The sequence below is a fragment of the Vulpes lagopus genome, chromosome 3 (assembly GCF_018345385.1).
Source record: "Vulpes lagopus strain Blue_001 chromosome 3, ASM1834538v1, whole genome shotgun sequence".
NCBI lineage: Eukaryota > Metazoa > Chordata > Mammalia > Carnivora > Canidae > Vulpes > Vulpes lagopus.
The window spans coordinates 66,930,324-66,951,110 of record NC_054826.1 but is presented as its reverse complement, the minus strand read 5'-3'; the positions used below and the strand labels follow the sequence as shown (position 1 = coordinate 66,951,110).

The 20,787-nt window shown below is 53.6% G+C and overlaps 1 protein-coding gene and 1 long non-coding RNA gene across 8 annotated transcripts in view; one reads left to right on the top strand and one right to left on the bottom strand.

Moving 5' to 3' along the window:
- PALD1 (phosphatase domain containing paladin 1) overlaps positions 1-20,512 on the top strand; it is a 94,378-nt gene extending 73,866 nt beyond the window's left edge. For all 7 annotated transcript variants that reach the window (XM_041748126.1, XM_041748128.1, XM_041748125.1 and 4 more), the window contains exons 18-20: positions 1,101-1,241; positions 16,632-16,787; positions 18,759-20,512. In XM_041748126.1, coding sequence (XP_041604060.1) covers positions 1,101-1,241; positions 16,632-16,787; positions 18,759-18,911 — 450 coding nt within the window. In that variant the 3' untranslated portion in view covers positions 18,912-20,512. The remainder of the gene's footprint in view (positions 1-1,100; positions 1,242-16,631; positions 16,788-18,758) is intronic.
- On the bottom strand, positions 11,677-16,865 carry LOC121486818. The gene is made up of 3 exons (XR_005986744.1): positions 16,731-16,865; positions 15,008-15,288; positions 11,677-14,823 (listed from the first exon to the last, which is right to left on the bottom strand). It is a non-coding gene; the product is annotated as an uncharacterized LOC121486818 (long non-coding RNA).
- Positions 20,513-20,787: the final 275 nt, after the last annotated feature.

The following is a 20,787-nucleotide window of genomic DNA, read 5'->3' as shown; positions in this document are numbered from 1 at the left end:
CAGCCCTCCAGAACTTTCTCTTCATTGCAAACTGACCATACCCATAAAACAGTAACTCCTCATCCCTCCCTGCCCCCAGTCGCTGGTGACCATGGTTCTATTTTCTGCCACTATGGGCTTGACCGTTCCACATACCTCATATAAGTAGAATCATATAGTATTTGTCCTTCTGTGTCTGGTTTATTTCACTCAACATCATGTCCTCAGGATTCATCCATGTTGAGTGTCTATTAGAGTTCACTCCTTTGGAAGGCTGAGTAAGACTCTGTTGTGTTGGACATACCACATTTTGTTTATCCACTCATCTGCCAGTGGACACTTGGGTTATTGTCGCCTCCTGGCGATTGTGAATCATGCTGCTGTGAACACGGGAGTACACATGCCTGTTCAAATATCTCCTTGCACTTTTGGAAGTGGAACTGCTGGATCATATGATAATCTGCTTCATTTTTTAAAAAAGATTTTATTTATTTATTCATGAGAGACGCAGAGAGACAGAGAGAGAGAGGCAGAGACACAGGCAGAAGGAGAAGCAGGCTCCACGCAGGGAGCCCGATGTGGGACTCGATCCCTGGACTGCGGGATCATGCCCTGGGCTGAAGGCGGGCACTAAACTGCTGAGCCACCCAGGGATCCCAAAATTTTAAAATATTATTATTATGTTTTCTGTTCAAGTTCTTTGCCCAGTTTTGATTCAGTTTTTTGTTGTTGAGTTATGGAAATTTTTAAATATATTCTGGAAATTGATGCCTTACTAGATAATGTGATTTGCAAATAATTCCATTCCTTCTGTTGGTTGCCTTTTTACACTGTGGATGGTGTCCTTTCTCTTGTTACCTTTCTGATGTCATATCCAAGAAGTCGTTGCCAAATGCAATGTCATAAGGTTTCCCTCTATTTTCTTCTGTAAGTTCTATGGTTTTAGCTCTGTGTTTAGGTCTTTGATCTGGTTTGAGTTAAATTTGTATGTGAAGATCCAGTTTTCCCAGCACCACTTGTTGAAATGGGCCTTGAGGTGGCCTTTAGTGTGGGGTGAGCCTGTTGCTGGGATTGGGGGTCCAACCTACCCCCCACTTTTCTCTGTGCTCCTTGGGCCCCAGGTGGTGATGAAGGTGGTGCAGCTACTGCCCGATGGGCACCGTGTGAAGAAGGAGGTAGATGCAGCCCTGGACACGGTCAGTGAGACCATGACGCCCATGCACTACCACCTGCGCGAAATCATCATCTGCACCTACCGCCAGGTGAGCCTTGCCCCGACCCAGGTGCCCCTCCCCTAGTGCACAGCTAGCTTGTGGCTGACTGGATGTGAGGTGGCCAGGGGTCACTCATCAGTTCTGTTACTTCTGCACCTTCTGGAAGTGATCTGTGAAATGGAAACACGCCCAGCCCCAACTCATCCTGGCTTGATTTGGGAGTGCTTGACGAGCTGCATGCTCTGGTGACAGTGATGTTCAGAGTGTTTGACAGCTGTGGCAGCCCTGGGACCGGCCAGCCATGTGGCCAGTCAGAATGAACACCCTGTCCTAGACTCCAGTGCTGCCCTGTGTTAACCCTTCAGTTTCTGGGTCATGGGGCTGCTGAGGGTCCCTGGCAGGAGTCATATTGGCCTTGGCCACTCCAAGGTCTTGGCAGGTGGCTGTTTAATGACCGGCAGGGCAGCCGTTCAGTGTTTTAATGGCTGATGATTGATCCATGCCTACCACTCAGGACCTACACGTATGTCTATGCTGCCTGTGGGCTGGCGCTGGCCCCCAGATTGACCTCTTCAGTTAAAAATTGTGTTTGGATAACTCATTCAATTATAAACATTAAAAGGTTTCCATAAAAGTACAAGTTTTATGTAAAAATCGAGAATTTCATCCTGTATAGGAAAAAAATGTGCCTTTCTGTTAGTTGTCAGCAGAGCACTGTCATACACAGCCCTCCTGGCCCCGTGATATGACCTTCTGGGAAAAGTTCACCCGCCCCCATTCCAGAGGCCAGGATGTTGCTGACCTCAGGGGTGGGAGGAGAGGGATCCCTGAACCCTGTGGGTCCAGCTCTCCTTCGTGGTGAGGGTGGCAGGTGGGGTGGGGGTGGAGCAGAAGCAAAATACAGTCATTCCTCAGTATGGCCACCAGGTGGCCTTAGTGAGCTGGGCCTGGGCCAAACTCTCAAAGAGGCTGAAGAGCAGAAGGCCTTCACTCTCTCTGCCTTTTTAACCCGGGTGGCACCCTAGTTTCACACAGGAGCTTTGAAACATAACCATGCCTGAGTTCTATCCCTAAAGACTTTGACTTAGTAGGTCTACTTGGGGGCTAAGGTGTGGGTCTTTTTTTAAAAGTTCCCTAGGTGATTGCAATGCAGTGTCAAAGTTGAGAACCATCTAGTCTAAGCAGGAGTCCCCAGCTGTGGTGAATTTCAAGGTCACCTGGAGGGCCCCGTTGCTGGGCTCCAGGTCTGAGTTTCTGATTCCATAGGTCTGGATGTTGGGTGAGCTCTTAGATGACACGGGTGCTCCTGGTGGGGGGCCATACTGGGGGATCTGTGCAGTCCTGTCTCACCCTCTTGCTGTCTTCTTAATAACAGCTTTATGCAAATAGAATTCACATACCTTACAATCCAGTTATTTAAGGTATGCAAGTCAGTGGTTTTTAGTACATTCACAGAGCTGTGTGGCCGTCACCACAGCCAGATACAGAACATTTTCATCACCCCGTTTCCCCCTCCCCCAGCCCTAGGCAACCGTGCATCTACTTTCTGCCTCTATGGAATTGCCTATTCTGGACATTTCATAAAAATGGAATCATACAATATATGGTCCTTGTGATCAGCTTCTTTTACCTCAGTGTGATGTTTTCAAGTTACATCTGTGTTCTAGCAGGGATTATTATTTCACTCCTTTTTATGACCTGTTACATGGCTATATCACTTTCTGGTTTTGATGTCGTGCCTCATCTAAGGTCCTGAGAATTTACCTCTAAGAAGGAAGTAGTTTTCTTCTAAGAGTTTTATAGTGTAACTCTTGCATTTAGTTTTTGATTCATCTTGAGTTAATTTTTATATATGGTGTGAGGTAGAGATCCGACTTCATTCTCTTGCATGTAGATATCCAGTTGTCCCAGCACATGTGTTGAGAAGACTGTTCTTTCCTCATGGAGTTGTTTTGACACCTCTAAAAAAATCCATTGACTGTAAATGTGAGGGTTTGTTTCTGAGATCTCAATCCTGTTCCATTGATCTATTTGTCTATTCTAGGCCAGAAGAATACTGTCTTAATTACTGTGATATTGTAGTGAATTTTGAAATTAGGAAATGAGTTCTCCCAACTATTTCTTTTTCAGAATTTATTTTGGCTATCCTGGGTCCCTTGTGTTTCCATATGAAATTTAGGATTAGCTTGCTAATTTCTGAAAGAAAAAAAAGCCAGCTGAGAGTTGATAAGTATTACATTGACTATGCAGATCAATTTAGGGAGTGTTGCCATCTTAACAATAGTTACTCTTTTTTTTTTTTTTTTTTACAATAGTTACTTTTTTGATCCATGAACATGAGATGTCTTGACATTTCCGTAGGTCTTCTTTACTTTTTTTTTTTTTTTAAGATTTTATTTATTTATTCATGAGAGACAGAATGAAAGAGAGAGAGAGAGAGAAGCAGAGACACAGGCAGAGGGAGAAGCAGGCTCCATGCCGGGAGCTTGATGTAGGACTCGATCCCGGGACTCCAGGATCACGCCCTGGGCCAAAGGCAGGCACTAAACCACTGAGCCACCCAGGGATCCCCTCTTCTTTACTTTTTTACAAGATATTTGAGAGTTGCCAGAGTGTAAGTTTTATATTTCTTATGTTAAATTTATTCGTAAGCAGCTTACTGCTTTTGTGCTGTTGTAAATAGAGTTGATTTCTCAATTTAATTTTTTAGTTTGTTCATTGTTACCATATAGAGATACAATTGATATTTACATATTGATTTTCTATCTTGCAACCTTGTGATATTAATTCATTAGTTTTAATACTTTCTTTAGTGATTTTCTTAGAATTTCCTATTTACAAGATCATGTCATATGCAAATAGAGATAGTTTTGCTGTTTCCTCTCTAATTTGGATGCCTTTTATTTAATTTTCTTGCTTAATCACCCTAGCTAGATCCTCTAGTGGAATGTTAAGTAAAAGTAGCTAGCACAGATATCCTTGACTTGTTCCTGATCTTAGAGGCAAAGCCTTCAGCCTTTCACATTAAGTATGATATTAACTGTGGCTAGATGTTCTTTGTCAGCTTGAGAAAGTTCCTTTCCATTCTTAGTTTATTGAATTTTTTTTTTCTGTGAGGAGATGCTGAATATTGCCAAATGCCTCTTCATGTCTGTTGAGATGATTATATGGTTTTTGTCCGTTATTCTATTGATATGGTGTATTACTTTCATTGAATTTTGGGTGTTTTATTTTTTTAAAGATTTTATTAGTTTATTCAAGAGAGACAGAGACAGAGAGGCAGAGACACAGGCAGAGGGAGAAGCAGGGTCCATGTAGGGAGCCTGATGTGGGACTCGATCCCAGAACCCTGGGATCACATCCTGAGCCAAAGGCAGACACTCAACCACTTGAGCCACCCAGGCGTCCCTGAATTTTGGGTGTTAAACCAACCTTGCATTTATCCAAGTGGGATAAATCCTACTTGGTCATGGTGTGTATCTTTTTACATTGCTAGATTCAGTTTGTTGAGGATTTTTACATCGGATTCTTAAGAGACCTTGCCCTGGTCTGTAGTTCTCTTTTTTCTTTGATATCTTTGGTTTGGTGTTAGGGTCTTGCTGGCCTCACAGAATGTGACTGGCTCACTTTTTTGCAGATGAAACCAAAACCTCGAGAGGAGAGAGGTCATCATTAAGTGCAATAGTCAGCTCGGGCTACCACAACAAAATACCGCCACCGCATAGCTTAAACAGCAGAAATTTATTTTCTCATATAGTGGGGGCTGGAAAGTCCAAGGCAAATGTTCTGACTGGCTTGGTTTCTAGTGAGTGCTGTCATCCTGCTTGCATATGGCCACCTTCTCACTGTGTCCTCTCAGGGCCTTTCCTCAGTGCCTATATGTGGACAGATAGTGGGGAGGGAGAGAAGGAAGGAAGGGGCCCTCTGGTATCTTTTCTTCTAAGGACACTAATCTTAGAAGTCTTGGAACTGCTGATAGAAAACAAAGAAAGAGGTAAAAGCAACCTTAAGCCCAGTAGTTGGGATGTCACAGGCCAGTTTTTAAAAAGGGGAAGGACCTTCCTAGCATTGCTAGTGTATAATCTTGTTCAGTGTGTCCATTTTAGAGAAAGGAAGGAAAGAAGGAAAGAAAGAAGCAAACATTCAAACACCTCACTACTAGGACACCTGGGTGGCTCAGCGGTTGAGCGTCTGCCTTTGGCTCAGGGTGTGATCCTGGGGTCCTGGGATCAAGTTCCACATCGGGCTCCCCAGAGGGAGCCTGCTTCTCCCTCTGCCTGTGTCTTTGCCTTTCTCTCTGTGTCTCTCATGAATAAATAATAAATAAAAGAAAGGATATCTTAGTACCAGAAAAGTAGAATGGACATTATCTCAGGGTAGAGTCCTTGAGTAGATTAATGTTTCTAATCCCAACTACTGGCCTGCTTGGTGTGGGTGTGTGGACTCTGGGAATGGTTGGATTGTTGTGGGCTGACAAGCAGAAGGAATGCGGATGTGGGAGTTGGAGGAGCCTGGGTTCGGACAGCAGCCTTCATCCTCTCTGACTGCCCATGTCCCCACCTGCTAGGCTAGACCAGTACTGCTCCCGGGCAGGGCTGTGTGTGGGAAGGACATGAGGGACAGGAAGCATGGGGCTGGCCTATGACACATGTTAAACTAATGGGAGAGCTCTGAGGGTCACTGTAGGGCCAGGGTGTTCTGTGATGTTCTCCGTAGAGACCCTCAGATTTTGGTGCTCAAGGGCTTACTGGGCATTTGTCCCCTCTGTTTACAGAGGAGCCAGAGAGCTGGTTGTCTTAAGTCCCATGTGAGTTGCTCTCAGAGCAGGGATGAGAGGCAACGATCCTCACTCCCAGCCCCAAACCTCTTCCCTGACCATGTCACCCTTTACCTGAGGGTCTTGAACCCTGTCGTCTGGTGGGTTGTGGGCCTCATTTCCTGAGGCTCCAGAAAGGCACCTGCTTTCCCTCCAGTGAACTGACTTCTCTTGAAATTGTCAGCTGTTTCTCGCCCTTGGTACCTGGCTATTTATTTAAACCCCTGCCCTCTAAGCAGAGGGCTGGAAGTCTCCACTCGGTGCCCAATGGAGACTGTAGCTGTCTGCCCAGAGCAGGCCGGGCAGGGATTTATCACCCACATCGGCTCTGTTTGCTTGGGAACATTCTAGGTCCTGTCCACATTCTGCCCATCTGAAGTTTTCCTCCTGGGAGTCCACAGCCATGGGATTCTGAAACCCTCGTCAGTATGTGGTACCTCAGATTCCTGGCCCGCAACCCCCCAGGCTCCCCAAATACTGAATTTCCCTTCCCTGGCCCCTGCCAGGTCCAGCGGGGAACTTAAACTTTAATAATTAGCAGTTAAGCAAACAGTTCTTGGAACTCGACGTGTGTGCTTCTTCCAGCAATAAAATGATTTCAGGGTCCCTGGCAGAGAAGAGTGGGAGCATTTGAGGTCCCTTCCCTGTTGTGGAAGAGAAAGGAGGGCTCGGAGTGCAGGAGCCTCTGTGCCTGTGGGCTTGCATGGTGAGGTTGGGGGCTGTTTTGAGCTTGTTGGTTGTTATAAAGACAACATCAGACCATAGTTTCAGCTCAGGGACACTTTATCCTGTTTGCCAAAGAGCCTTCCATCATCCTATTTACCGGTCATGGCGTCTGCCGAGCAGAAGTGCCCGTGGCCATGTGCTGTTCCTACAGAGGCGGCCCAATGGCTCACTGTCATTCTCTGGCCAGGTGATGCGTGGTGAGCATCATACTGCGTGTTGCTCTGTCTCTGGTGCAGACAATTTCTGTAGGCTGATGCGTGGAATTAGGATTATTGACAACGTTGAAAGGTCAGATCTTACTTTTCTTTTAAAGTATTTTGGAAAATTTTGAACAGAAGCCTTCAAACTTGGGAGAATAATTTCACGAACCTTTGTGTGCCTGCCTCCCAGCTTCTGGAATGACCAATCAGAGCTAGACTTAGTTTATCTAAAGCCTATCCAGCCCCCAGCCCCACCCTCCGGATCATTTTGAAGCAAGTTCCAGGCTTCAGTTCCTTCCTCTGTCAGTATTTCAGTACATACCTTAAGGTGGAGGAAACCTTTTTTAAAAAAGAGCATTATCAGCCATTATTGTCCCTAAAACCTAGAAGTTATTTCTTACCACTCAATACCTGGGCAGTGTTTAGATTTTCTCAGTGGTCTCACAAAGTCTTTGCAGTTGGATCAGGATCCAAACAAGAGCCACAGATCACATTTGGCTGGTGTGGCCTGTGGAGTCTAGAACAGGTCTTCTCCTGATGCATAGCCCCTGAGGTGATCGGGTTGCTCACTAGGCATCCTATAGTCTGGACCTGGCTAATTGCACCCCTGAGTTTTTTTTAAAGATTGTATTTATTTATTTATTCATGAGAGGCACAGAGAGAGACAGAGACACAGGCAGAGGGAGAAGCAGACTCCATGCAGGGAGCCCGACGTGGGACTCGATCCCGGGATGCCAGGATCACAACCCGAGCCAAAGCCAGGCACTCATCCACTGTGGCATCCCACATCCCTGGGTTTAACTGCGCTGTGCCACAGCTCCTGTGTTTCCTGTCAATGGGTAGAGCCAGAGGCTTGATCAGATCCAGCTTGGTATTTGGCTGGTATAGACACGGTGATGCTGTGTGCTGCCACAGGGGTATAGAAGGCCCTGCAATCTCGCAGCTGCTGGCGTCCCTCCCCTGGATCCTTTATTTCATTGAGGGTTTGCATAAATGGTGATATGTTGGCACTCTCATTCCCTCTCCATTAATTCCAGAAAGGTACTTGCCCGAGGTGTGATGGAGGAAGGAAGGCAGGCACAGGGCTTGGTTTTTCATTTGACTTGCTCATGTTCAAAGGAGGTGTGGGAGGTGCTTCTCTAAAGCCCAGGGGGAGCGTGTTTGATGTGGTGAGCCCCACGTCTCCTCCAGACTTGGATGGACTTGGGGTCTGTGAGGCGGGTCTGGGTGACCAGGGTGGGCTGGGGGAAGGAGGACATAGGGGCTCCCGAGGGGAAGCTGGGACTTGCTGGCAGCCAGTGCTGGAGGCCAGGGGACCCAGCCCCCACACCCAGCCCTAACTCAGAACCAGCGTGGGAGATGCCCCCAGCAGGCTGACTGCATTTTCACATCCCTGGTCTGGCTCCGTCCTTACTCCGTACCTGCGCCCGGTGAAGGGCAGGTTGTGACATCATTTTTGCATTTGAGGAAGGGGAGGCGCTGGGTTTGCCCAACAGCCCACAGCTGGTGGAGGGCAGAAGGAGAGCGGGACTCCAGAGTGTGATACCCAGATCGGGCCCTCTGTGCTTCCCCGGATAGAGGAGGCAGTTTCACTGCCCTCCCACCTCGAGCCTTTGCTGCTGTGGGAGAAAATGAGAACTAGAAGCCACGATCTGTGTCCCTTGTCTTCCCAGCCTGAGGAGGCCAGAGGTCAAGAGCACATCTCAGACTCAAGTCATAGGTAGAGATGGGGAGATGGGACCCAACGTGCACACACGTCTTCCACGGAGACAGGCCTTCCCTGGTAGGACAGTCTTGGCTCCTCTGTCTGCCTGGGCCCGTCCCAGGCTGCCTGGCCTCTGTGAGCTGCAGCCCAGGGTTGTGTCCTCCACTCTCTGGAGCGTCAGTGAGACTGGACCAGGACCTGATCAACCCTGCGTGTGCGAGGGCGCCAGCATGCTCAGAGCATTAAAAAAACCACCTCAAAAGGGAAAAAGAAAGAGAAAGCTCTTTGAACTAAGCCACTCGGTGAGGTTGTGATAGAGGTGACAAGGTTGGGCCCCAGGCTGAGGAGAATCTGGGATGGCCACCAGCCCACAGTGGTGACACCATCTGGTGGATTAGTTGTTTCCTGCTGGGCCTGGAGGGGGAAAATATTTGTGACACAAACCAAGGTCAGAGCTCCTGGAGGAAGGCCTGCTAGAGTCATTAATGCCAGGAGCCTTTCCCTTAGCCTTGGCTGGTGACGCTCATCCTTAGCGTTCTGTGTTTAAAACAGTCTGATGGGTCTCCCGTCTGTCCCTTCAGAAAGCGTTTGAAGCAAAACTGAGATAAACGTAGCCACACCGAGAGAAATGAAATGTCCTTTGGTCTCAAATGGAGATTTTTTCCTAGACAATCTTGAACTTTGAGCAGTGCTTTTAGAGTTTTAGTCTCCTCTGGTCCTCAGAGTGGCTGGTAAGGAGATGTTGGTGGGCTTTACTAGACCATTTTACTGAGGAAGACGCAGAGGCCCAATGACATCATGACCAGCTTGAGGCAGGACCAGAACTTCCCTCCCAGCTCCTCGGCCCATGTTCCTTTTCTCTCTGACGGCCACGACCCAGGGGGCCAGTTTTGTTGTGGTGGAAAAAGGAAGGGGCCAGTGAGGAAGCCAGGGGGCCTCTACTGCTCACGCTGGTCTGGCTTGGTGCAGAGTTGCCAAAGGTCAGAGATTCAGCTCGGTGCCCCCAAAGGCTAAGGTTATTATTTTAAGAAAAATATAGAGTGAGACAGCGCTGGCTCTGAGCCCCAGGCGGGGTCCCTGTCAGTCTCTCCACAGCTCTGGCTGGGCCAAAGTCATTCCCTGGAGACCTCATTCCAATAGGTAATGTGTCTCCAGGGCCTGCGTCATGCAATTAGAGCAGCCCTGGGGCTCTGTGAGCTGTCACATAACATATGACGGGAGGAAAGGGTTGCTTCCCGAGGCTCTTTCACACCCAGCCCAAAATAGAGCTAGTGGGTGGACGAGTGGCTGTCAGAACAGTGTGTGTGTGTGTGTGTGTGTTGTGTGCATGTGTGTCGTGTGCATGCATATATGCACACATGTGTGTATGTTGTGTGCCTGTGTTGTGCTCATGCATGTCCATGCATATGTGTGCATGCATGTGCACGTTGTGTGCACGCATGTGTGTGCGTATGTTGTATGCATGCCTGTGCATGCATATGTGTGTGTGCACGCATCTGTGTGTAGAGCACATGTTGTCAGTGGCTGAGACGTCTTGCTTTCCTCTCCTTCCCTTTGTGTGGCTGAGCTGAAACAATTTCCACGCCCCATGGGGACCTTCTGGTTTATTCCACAGCAGACATCCACTGAGCACCTGCAGTGGGCCAGGCTTGTTTCTAAGTGTGCAGCATCAGGCTTGGGAGTCTCCGTGGTTGGGGAGGGGTATAGATCTCTGCCGCGGCACACCGCCCATCAGCGAGACCCTGCCTGTGTGCTCACTGCTGACCTTGTTAGGTTTGTGGTTGTCACCGGGGGTGCCTCTGTCTGCTGCTCATCTCTCTTCTGCTGTGCAAGGGCTCCTCTCTGGGACCCTGACTCCCAGGTCCTGCCTGGCACAAGTAGGGCTCTACAGACATCTGTCTGGTGAGTGGATGAATGGACAGAAGGTTGAATAAGTCACCATATGATGAAACAGGAAAACTGACTCCTACCTTCCTTAGGCCTTTTTGTTCTTCGGCCACGTTGTTGGTCTGCCAGGAGAGGGCGCTCTTGTCCAGCAACCAAAAATACCCAGGTTCTGGGGTGGAAACCCCCCGTTCTAGCCTTGGCTCTGCTAGTAACTGACTCCCCGCACAACCCTGGGCGAATTGCTTTGGCCTGCGTGGGCCTCTTCTTGCCCATCTAGCACCTGGGATCACTGATGCTCTCCACCTGGCTTGAAGGGTGGTGGTGAGCACAGCCTGGGCACCAGGTGAGGTGGGAGTGGGTGTCGGTGCGGTGGGCGGGGGCACTGGGACACCTGGCTGGCTCACTGGGTTATGTGCAGGGCAGTGGGCTCCTGAGGCCCATGTCTTGGCACTGAATCCCAGAGCCTGGCCTACAGGTAAACAACGTTTGTTGGATGAATGGGACACAGAGAAGCCCGTGGTGCCAGCCTTAGTCCTTTCATGCTTTGAAAGTACTGAATGAGATGTGTTCTTTGGAAAACCGGTTACTTTTCTATGGGCCAAGGGCCATTTTCTCTCCTCTGGGGATGAGGTACAGAAAGCTTCCTTGTGCTGGAGGCCCCAGGACAGGCCCCAGGACAGGGTTTGCGGGACTTGTAGGAAGCCCCTGGAAGCAGCTGGTACTGATTGGTTGGGTCTGACAAGGAGGGGGTGGCACTGCACTTTGGGAAGGATGCTGAGGTCGGTGCTCCAGAGACTGGCCCAGAGATTGGCCCCTCACCCCTAGAGACTGGCCATCTCCGAGGACTGTCAGCTGCCTCCCCAGCTGGATGGCAGAGACCGCCGGGCCCTGCTCCTTCCTACTGAGCGGGTCAGGGAGAGGGCAGCAGGCAGGCTCCAGTAATGGGGGTGTCGTCTGGCTTGGACGGACTCATGCCCTGAGCCTGGCCTCACCTGCTCTTCTTGTTTCTCTCCTTGGGTTCTCTTTCCGCACAGCCTGTGCTGCGTCCAGCTCTCCATGGGACCCTGGTGGGTTGGCTCACCTCTTTGACCTCAGACTCCCCTTCTGGAAAGCAGAGGGTTGATCTGAGTAACCCCAGGCAGTCTGTGATGCAGGGTTTAACAGAAATGGGAGACAGAAGTATTAGTCACCAATTTGGCTAATATTTACCGTGTCCCTCCTAAGTGCCAGGCACTGTGCTAGTTCTGGAGATGCCTCATGAGCGGAACAGGGAAGTTCCTGCCCCCATGGATCCCTCACTGCAGTGAGGGAGACACACAAGGAACAATACAGAAGTCAAAGTCATGTTGTGTCACATCGAGATACATCTGTGGGGATAGCGAGATTGCAGTTTTACAAATGGTCTGGGTCAGGAAGGGGCTTGGTGAAAAGGTAGCATTTGAACACGGACCTGAGGAGGCGAATGGGGGAGCCATGCTCACATCCAGATAGAGGGATACAGCATGTGCAAAGGCCCTAAGATGTGGGGGGGCGGGCTTCCCGGTATGTTTGAGGGGCAGGGAGAGGCAGGAGAGGAGGTCAGAGGCTACAGAGGTCAGGGGTCAGGCAGGCGGGATGGGGCCCGGTCTGGGATTGCCTGGATGATTTCACAGACGTGGCTTCTACTCTGAGTGCCAGTGGGGGCCTGTGCAGCGGGTTGAGCAGAGGAGCCAGGTTCTAGCAGGCTCCCTCTGGGGCTCTGTTGAGAATAGGCTGCACGAATTGGGGATGAGGATGGCCTGGGAGGCCAGCCAGGGGCTGTCACTGAGGTGAGGTGGCTTGGCCTGAGGTGGTAAGAGGTGAGCGGCCTCTGGGAATGTTTGAAGTGGTTGACGAGATGCCCTGACTGGTTGGCTGTGGGGCTGAGGAAGGGCAAAGTCAGGGAGGAGGGCCGGGTTTTGGCCTGAGCAACGGGAAGGAGGGACATTCAGATGGGCAGACATGGGGTTGGGCAGGTTTGGGGAGAGTTCAGGAGGTTCTCCTGGGACGTGTTTTGTGAGTTTGAGGAGCTGGATCGATACCTACCGGGAGCCCTTAGGCAGGCAGTAGCACGTCATAGTCTGGATTCCCCAGGGGTGGAGGTACCATGTGGGGTCCCCAGTGTCCCATCTGGAATCTAGATTCCAGATGGCATTGGAAGCATGAGACCTGCTGAGCCAGCCTGGGGGGTCCGTGCTCATCCACCAGCCGGGTGCCTGCCGCATACCTAGTCCGCGCCCTGGCACTGACATCGGGGTGGTGGGGAGGAGGGAAGATGTAAACCTCCTTATAATCTGGGCCTGACCCCAGGCTTGTTTTCAAGACTGATCACTCCTTGGGGAGCAGAAGAGGCTGAGAAGAGGCTGGAGCACTCAGAGCAGGCTTCAGGAAAGCTGGGGCTTGGCCTGGGTCTGGAGTGACAAGTGGAGCAGAGCCCGACCTGGTGGAGGGGAAGGGCTTTCCAGGCAGGAGGAGGGCTGGGGGGAAGGGTATAGAGGCAAGAGTGAGGCAGGGTGTGGTTGAGCTTGACCGCGGCGAAAGGGCCCAGGGTGGTCAGCAAGCTGGGCACTTGGAATTTGTGTCTCACCTGGGGACTCTGACACCGGGCAGTAACTTAACCTTGTCTAGCCTCATCTGCAAACTGGGTGTCCCTCTTCTGCATAGGGTTGCCAGGAGAGCATGTTGGGATCTAACAGTCAGTCCTGGATGTGACATGCTCACTCTGGCACGTGGCATGCGCTAGGCCCTGGACACACCTGGGGAGGTGCATCAGCCCTGCCTCAGTGGGTCTCTTCCATGTGGCCAAGAAAGAGCAGCGCTTCCGGAGAGCCACCACCGGCGATGCTCGGCCCACGTTGACACTGGCTGACCGCAGGCTTCTCAAGCTGAAATGCCCAGCACCCTGGTCACCTTTCCTAGGCCCCTTCTATTTTAGGGCCCAGTCCCAATGGATGAGCAAGGCTTGTCCAGCTACACCACAGCTAATGACAGCCTAGCCTGCCAGGCCATTTAAAAACAGCTCCACTATTTTTATCAACAGGAGGAGGTTGGCCTAGCCTCCTCCCCAGACGGTGCCCACATGGGGTGATTTTAAGGAAACCAGGGCCTTGATAGGAAGATGGGCCATCATCTCAAATCACAGACTATGATTGTGCAGGATGTGTCCATGGAACGTTCTAGGGGGTGTCAGGTGTCACCTTTACTCGGGGTCCGAATTTAGAGATAATTCTATCCTACCTTGCAGGTAGGGCTCTGAAGGAATCACCCAGCCTCTCTGCCCTGAATATTCCTCAGACCCAGTCCTCTCTGGTGTCTCTGGGAGGAGCAGGCCCCTGTCCCCATGGGAGCTGGAGCTTGGAGAGGACAAGGCTGAGGTGGTTGTGCTCTTGGGCCAGCCCCAGAGCCCTCACCTGCTGCGACCCTCATGGGCTGGGGGAGGGGGGTGGCGCAGAGGACAACTGCAGAGCACCCAGAGTAGCCAGGCCAGGGGATTGAGACAGGGGGGGTAACCAGACCAGGATGGGCATCAAAGAGGCGGTGGTATTTGAGGTGGGGTGGGAAGAGGGAGGGGGCAGAAAGGTGATCCGAGGAGGGGAGGAAGGGGCCAAGAGTGGGTGTATCCAAGGTAGACTGACAGGAGAGGGGGCACAGAGGAGGAGGCAATCAGGGGGAGACCGGGGCCCGGACAGGGTATGGAAGGCAAGCGAGGCCCTGATCCTACAGACAAAGGGGGCCAGTGAGGGCTTCTGGCAGAGATGAGGGTGGCAATGGCCCCATGGCTGCTGCAGGAGATGACTGGAGCAGGGCCAGGTGCCTCTTGTCTTAAGGATCAACCAACCAGGTGCTCAAAAAAATTTTTTTTTTGTTTAGAAATTAGGCAATGGACAAAAACAAAAGGTTTTACTGAGAGACAAAGTATGGCCAGTACACCACCGCTCCGCTATCCCTAAGGAGGCCAGTGCTGCCCTGCACGAGGCCCTTCCACCCCCTTCTCTTCCACTGCCCGCTTATTGAACAGTCTCCATCCCTGGAGCTTATTGAACATTTTTCTTGAAAGAAGGAGGGAATCTCCCCCACAGTTTGGCCAGGAAAGAGCCATTTTAAACTACTTTCAATTAGTGCTCAAGAAACATCCCATGGACATGGGGCCTGTGCCCTCTTTGTCCTCGTGTTGTAGCTCTCCCTGCTATTCCGTGGCTTGCTGTGACTCTTCGTGGTTTACAGGTGCTTCCTCGTACCTTCTGCACCTGAGCAGTCCTACCTCCGGGAACACGGGAGCTGAGAGTTTAAATGGCAGAACCAGGCCCAGAGCCCAGTCAGGGAGCCCTCCGACTGGGCCCCATCGCTGCCCATCTTCCACCCCCGCCCCATCCCCAGTGCCCCAGAGCCCCTTCTGGATGGTATGGGTGGGCCGGCTGTGCAGGTTCCCATGCACTTACTCAAACCCCAGGAAGGCTCTTACCTGAGGCAGAAGACAGAGGGGGGACCACGGGCCCTGCAGACAGTCCCAGTACGGCTCCTGGCTCTTGGGGCTGTGGGTCGTGTCATGTCGGGGGCAGTGGCCCAGAGGACATGCACTGGGCTGAGGTGTGCCCATCCAGGCAGGCTTTCAGCTGCCGCCTAGCTTGGGGTGGGGGCAAGAGTGGGGTCCTTCCTGGTTCTGGGAGGCCCAGGGCTGGCTGTTAGCCCTCCTGAGGATGTTCCGGGTGCCCGAGGGAGCAGCCCCTGTGCTCCGTCTTCTTCCTGGAGTACAGAGAGCTGCTGGGGGCCCGGATGGAGGCCTGGAGGGTGTGCGGTGAGAAGGGGCGAGTGTGAGGTGAAGTGTGGCGTTCCTTTTCCTGGGCTCCCCGTCCGGGTGAGCTGTACATCTGTGTTGGGTCAGAGGAGCATCTCGGGCATGGTGCAGGGACACCCGTGCAGCGGGGAAGCTGACTCTGTGCGTCTTGGGGTGCCTGTGATGTCCACACTGAGAAAGCCCCAAGAGGACCCCATCTAAATCCCTTTCCTCTTGAGCATTAGCTTCCTGTGAGCCTTCTCTTAACCGGTCACTCCTACCCCTAAACCTTCAATGGTTCTCGGAAGCTAATGCCATGCTGCTGCACCCTGGCTGCACAGAGTCACCCCAGGCTGCACACAGTCTCCCCAGGAGCATCCCGTGTCTCACAGGCTCCCCTCTGATTGGTTTGGGCTGGGGCCTGGCATCTGTGTGCCGGGGTGGGAAGCCGGGCTAGGGCAGAGGGTGAGCTTCCTTAGCTGGCTGCCAGCCCAGGCCCCTTTCTTGTCTCTTCCCAGCCTCGTTCTGGCCAGGCCAGCCCCTTCCAGGTCCCCGTCTGCTGGGCACCGTCCTCATGTCTGCACTGGCCCATGGGCTGCTTGCTCTCTGCCCCCAAACCCTGGGCCCACACTGCCCCGCCAAATCCCACCCTCTCTGGGAAGCCTGTCTTTAATCATGTGGCAGTCCTTTATCTCTCTAGTGTGTCACCTGGCACCAGTCTCCTAGAAGGTGCCCAAGATGGCTTGTTAAAAAGATCGATGCCTCCCTCCTCACCCCAACACCACCCCCCCTCTTTCTTCCTCAGCCACTGTATCTCTTGTTGATCCCCTGCCCTGGTGACCTTTCTAGGATCTATTCCAGCCTTGGGGGAAGAGGGCCAGGGCCGGAGGGCTGTATTCATTCACCCCCTCCTGCCCCTGCCCCTGAGCCATTTGAGAAAAGGGCAATGAAGTCAGTGAAGGACCAGTCGGGGTCAGAGGCCAAGATGGGGGTCCCCCTCCTGGCAGAGACACACCGCCCTGCCTGTGAGCAGCTGGAAGCCTGGGAGCCCAGGCCGCGGGGGTGGTGGGGAGGCCGTGCTGTGCCCACAGTCGGAGCCCCGATGGCTTCGCCCTGCCATCCGCTGGGCTCCCCTGTAACCTGAGCCAGGGCGATGCCCTTGACTGTGCTGTCCCAATCCCTGCCTCCTGTCCCGGCCTCGTGCCGAGGGCGGTGGGGGTGTGAGTGTGTCGGTGTGTAGAGCGTGTGTGGTGTGTCCTTGCGTGTTGGGTGGGGAGGACCCCCCCGACTCCCACCCCATGCCGTCCTGCAGGCGAGAGCGGCCAAATCGGAGCAGGAGGCCAGGAGGCTGCAGCTGCGGAGTCTGCAGTACCTGGAGCGTTACGTGTACCTGGTGCTCTTCAACGCTTACCTCCACCTGGAGAAGACGGACTCCTGGCGGAGGCCCTTCAGCTCGTGGATGCGGGAGGTGAGAGGCGCAGGCTCCCGGTGGCCGGGGCGATCGTTTCTCTCCACAGGAGGCTCCCCGACGAGGTCTTGTCTCGTTCAGCTGTGGGTGTCCAGCCCGGCATCCGCACCTGGCCGGCGGCTGGGCAAAGTGGGATGAGTGGACAAAGGGAGAGGGGGGTTGTGGGGAGCAGCACGGGGCAGGGCGTCAGGCTGGGTCCTGCTCTGGGCACCCCCACCCCGGGACTGACGTTCTCTGGGTGCTTCCTCTGATCGCTGTGTTCACCCCTCACTGTGCCCTGCGAGGTGCAAGGTGGCGTGGTGGCCTGGCCCCTGCTGCCTTCCAGCTGTGACCTTGGATCAGCTGACCCTCAGCGCTAGGGGGGAGATCCTCTTGACTCTGTCAGCGCCACCTCCGAGTGACGTGATGGGGATTCCATGAGATACGTGGGGGGCCGTCTGCCAGGCCCCGTGTGAGCAGGTCTGCCTCATGTGGAAGAGACTGAGCACAGACCAGTGAGGCACTTGTCCTCGGTCAGCAGCAGAGCTAGGCACTCAGCTCCGAGCCCACCACGTGTGGCCTGAGATGTGGCCTTTTGTTCCATCCCCACCCCACGTTGCCTCCCGGTTCTTCTAGTTCTTCTCTGGCTCAGCTGGTGGTTACAGGGGCAGAGCTGCTGCCTTGGCACCTCCAGGTCAGGAGACAGGCCTCCTTCCCCCCTTGGCAGAGCGGCCTATAATTGCCCCTCCACCAGGATGCTGGCGTCTCCTGGCCTTGCCAGCCTGTCCTGATAGTTCTAATCTGCACTCAAGGCCGGAGTTAGCTCCTGTGGGGCAGGTGGGTGGGAGGGCGGGACTGGTGACCCCAGCCAGAGTGGGTAAGGAGGGGCACTGGGCCTAGGCAGTGTGTGGGTGGGGTCAGAGCTGCCAGGGAACAGAGGCGGGGCGGGGGGGCCACTGCAGTGCCTGGCGGCTGCTGGGTGGTTTATACTGAAGACCAGCCTTGAGGGTGGTCCCTGGGCAGATGAGTGTAGAGTCAGGAGGCCTGTTAGGGGCTGGATCCCACCAAAGCCACATTGGGGCCATCCTCTTGGGCAGGCCTGGGCTCAGCTTCCTCTTTGGACCCCTGGGTATTGGGGGGAGCTTAGGACACTTATGCTTGGGTTCTGTTTGGAGAGTGGAAACTGGGGGAACCAGAGGCTGGGCAGGAGTGCGATGCCCTCCCCAGCTGAGCCTGGGTGGTGCATGTTGGGGGATGTCAAGGAAGGAGAGAGCTGGTTCAGCCAGGAGCATGGGCTCCAGCCTCAGGGGCTCTCAGTCCCTCCCTCCCGGGGATGAATGGAGGGTGGGGGTGAGGGTTGCCTTGGGACCTCTGATCTGAGTGGAGCACATCCTCCCCATCTTCTAGGATGCTGGAGAGAGAAGGGGGCTGATTGTTGAATGGGTTGCATCTAGTGCCAGGCCTGGGGCCACCGGGCAACAGGGCTGATGGAGAATGTCCAGGGAGCCCCAGCCTGCCTGCCTGGTCCCCAACTGCAACTGCCAGCCACAGGGCTCTTGCTGGCTCCCACGCCCATGCCGCCTTCGCTAGCCCTCTGTGGGGTCCTGGCTGTAATGCCCAGAGCAGCCGGGCCTGCGACCCTGAGCATCTCAGTGGGAATACCCGGGCTTCATGGGCACAGGGGTACTTGGCCTCCTGTGCCACTCTTCTTCTTCCTTACTGTCTACTGGGTGCTTTCTGGGCTTCTGGAGCCCTCCATCATCGTCCTGGGGCATAGACACTGTTGTCCCCGTTATAAAGAAGCTGAAGCTCCTGGTCACCAAAAAAGGCAAACTTGCTCAGGTCGCAGAGCTGGTGGAAGGCCGTGCGGGGCCCCAGGCTCACCTGTGTGTTCTGCAGCCTGATGAGGGGAGGAGGGTGTGGTGACGTGGCAGGGGGGCAGGGTGACCTCCCTCCGAGAGTACCGCGCCCATCTCTGCTGTCTTCCCCCAGGTGGCATCAAAGGCCGGTGTCTACGAGATCCTCAATCAGCTGGGCTTCCCGGAGCTGGAGAGCGTGCAGGCCCAGCCCTTCTCCAGACTGCGCTGCAGGTGGCAGGAGCAGAGCCGCAGCCCCGAGCCCTCGACTGCCGGAGACTTCCTGTAGGACGTGCTGCCCCAGGCCCTGCCGCCCCCTCTTACAGGGCCCCGTGCAGGCTGGGGGCATACCAGGTGCTCTTCAGGGGGAGCGGTCCCGAGGAGCCCATTCCTCAGCTTCCCAGAGAGCCTGGGGTGGGGTGGGCACCCTTTATTAAAACCAGCTTTTTATAGGACAAGTAGCGCACAGTTATACTTGTAAACAGCAGCCGCGTGGACCTCTGGGAAGGCCTCGTGTGTGCCTTGCAGGCTGCAGACGGTTTCCAAGGAGCTCAGTGCCAGCTAAAGCTCTCACCATGTCCATGCACGCCCTCCTCTCCCGACTCAGTGAGGTCCTCACAGCCTCGGGTGCAGAGCTGCTTTCCCCATCTTGTGTTCTCTTGCTGCCCTCCCCGCTCGGCCTCTCCCCACTTGCTGCCTCAGGGGCCCCTGGCTCCCCAGTGAGTGGACAGGCTGTGGTGGATTTGTCACCTCACTGGCAACTGTACCAGTTTTCTTGCCTCTTGTGCCCTGTCTCCAACCTGGAGATTCCAAGAAGCACAACTACTGTCCTGCTGGGTCTGGCAGAGGCTCTGGCTCTCGTTCCCTTCCCCCTGTCCCTCCCCTGGGGCCGGCGGGACCACGGAGGTCCCCAAGGAGCTAGAAGGGAGGAGTCCCTCTCGGGGGGAGGGCCCTTCTAGGTGGATGCAGCCCCGTGGAAGAGGCCTGCTCCACTTCCCTGGGAGCCAGGGCTGGAGGTGCAGAGAGAGCCCAAGCCCCCAGAGGCAGGTCCCTCTGCATGTCTTCCCTGCCCTGGAGCCCCGCTGGGCCCCAGGTCCCCCGCCGCTGCAGCAGGAGCTCCGAGGACTGCTGGGTGACCCCGAGTGAACAGTGGAGTATGTGAGTCTCCAGGCCAAGGGAAGTTCCAGGCCATTCTTGCTGAGGACCCCTTAGCTTCACTCCAGAGGGAGCAGAGGGGCCGAGGCATGGTGAGCGGGAAGCCTTGGGAGCAGCTCTGTCCCCACGGTGGGAAGGCTGCTGGGCCTTGAGTCTTGCGCTTCTTCCTCTGGGGCCCACTGTCCGCCAAAGCCCTGGGGGGGCTGTGGCCGGTGCAGAGGCCGCCCTCCTGGCCTGGCTCGTGGCGGCCGGGGAGCCCTCCCTGGGTGGGTGCGTGCACTTCTGCAGAAAAACAGGTGGGTGGACGTGTCTCTGGTCACAGGAGAAGAGGCCAGAGTTGTTCACATCTACCTACTATTGGAAAACATTTGGCCTTCTTGGCTGAAGTCTTCTGCAAAACTACTGTATGTTTGTTCACTACCTTTTCCCATTTGTTTTTGTTTTTATTTTTGCATCTATTAGAGAGTTTTCATTTCTTTGCAGACAAGGTCTAGATGAGGGGTCAGAGATTAGGCTGAACTGGGAGGGATCCTCTGTGTTCTCACGGGTGGCCCTGACTTTCAGCGGTGCTGGGACCACTGGCCGGTTGCTGCGCCTCTTTGCCTCAGTTTCCCCGTTTGTAAAATGGGAGAATAATACTTGCCTACCTACCTCACAGGGGTGTTGTGAGGATTCATTTGTGATTTTTTTTTTTTTGTACAGAGCTTTTGAGCATTAAAAATGGCTAAATGTGAAGTGTGCCTGTCTGCTCTAATGTCTGTAGTACGTTTTAGAACTGATGCTCCTTCAGAGTAATGGGTGGGCAAGGTGAGTTGAAAGCACCAGTTTTCAGAGAAGGTAGGTTTTTCCAGACATCCCTCTTTTTCTTCACATCCTTCATGTATGACTGTCTCACTCTGGATGCCCAGGGCTGAGCCTCTCCTTGAAGAAAGCCATGTAACAGGCTAATTCATGCTGAAGTGTGAAGGACTGTCGTGTTGTTCAGGGACATGGAGCAACATGAAAATTCA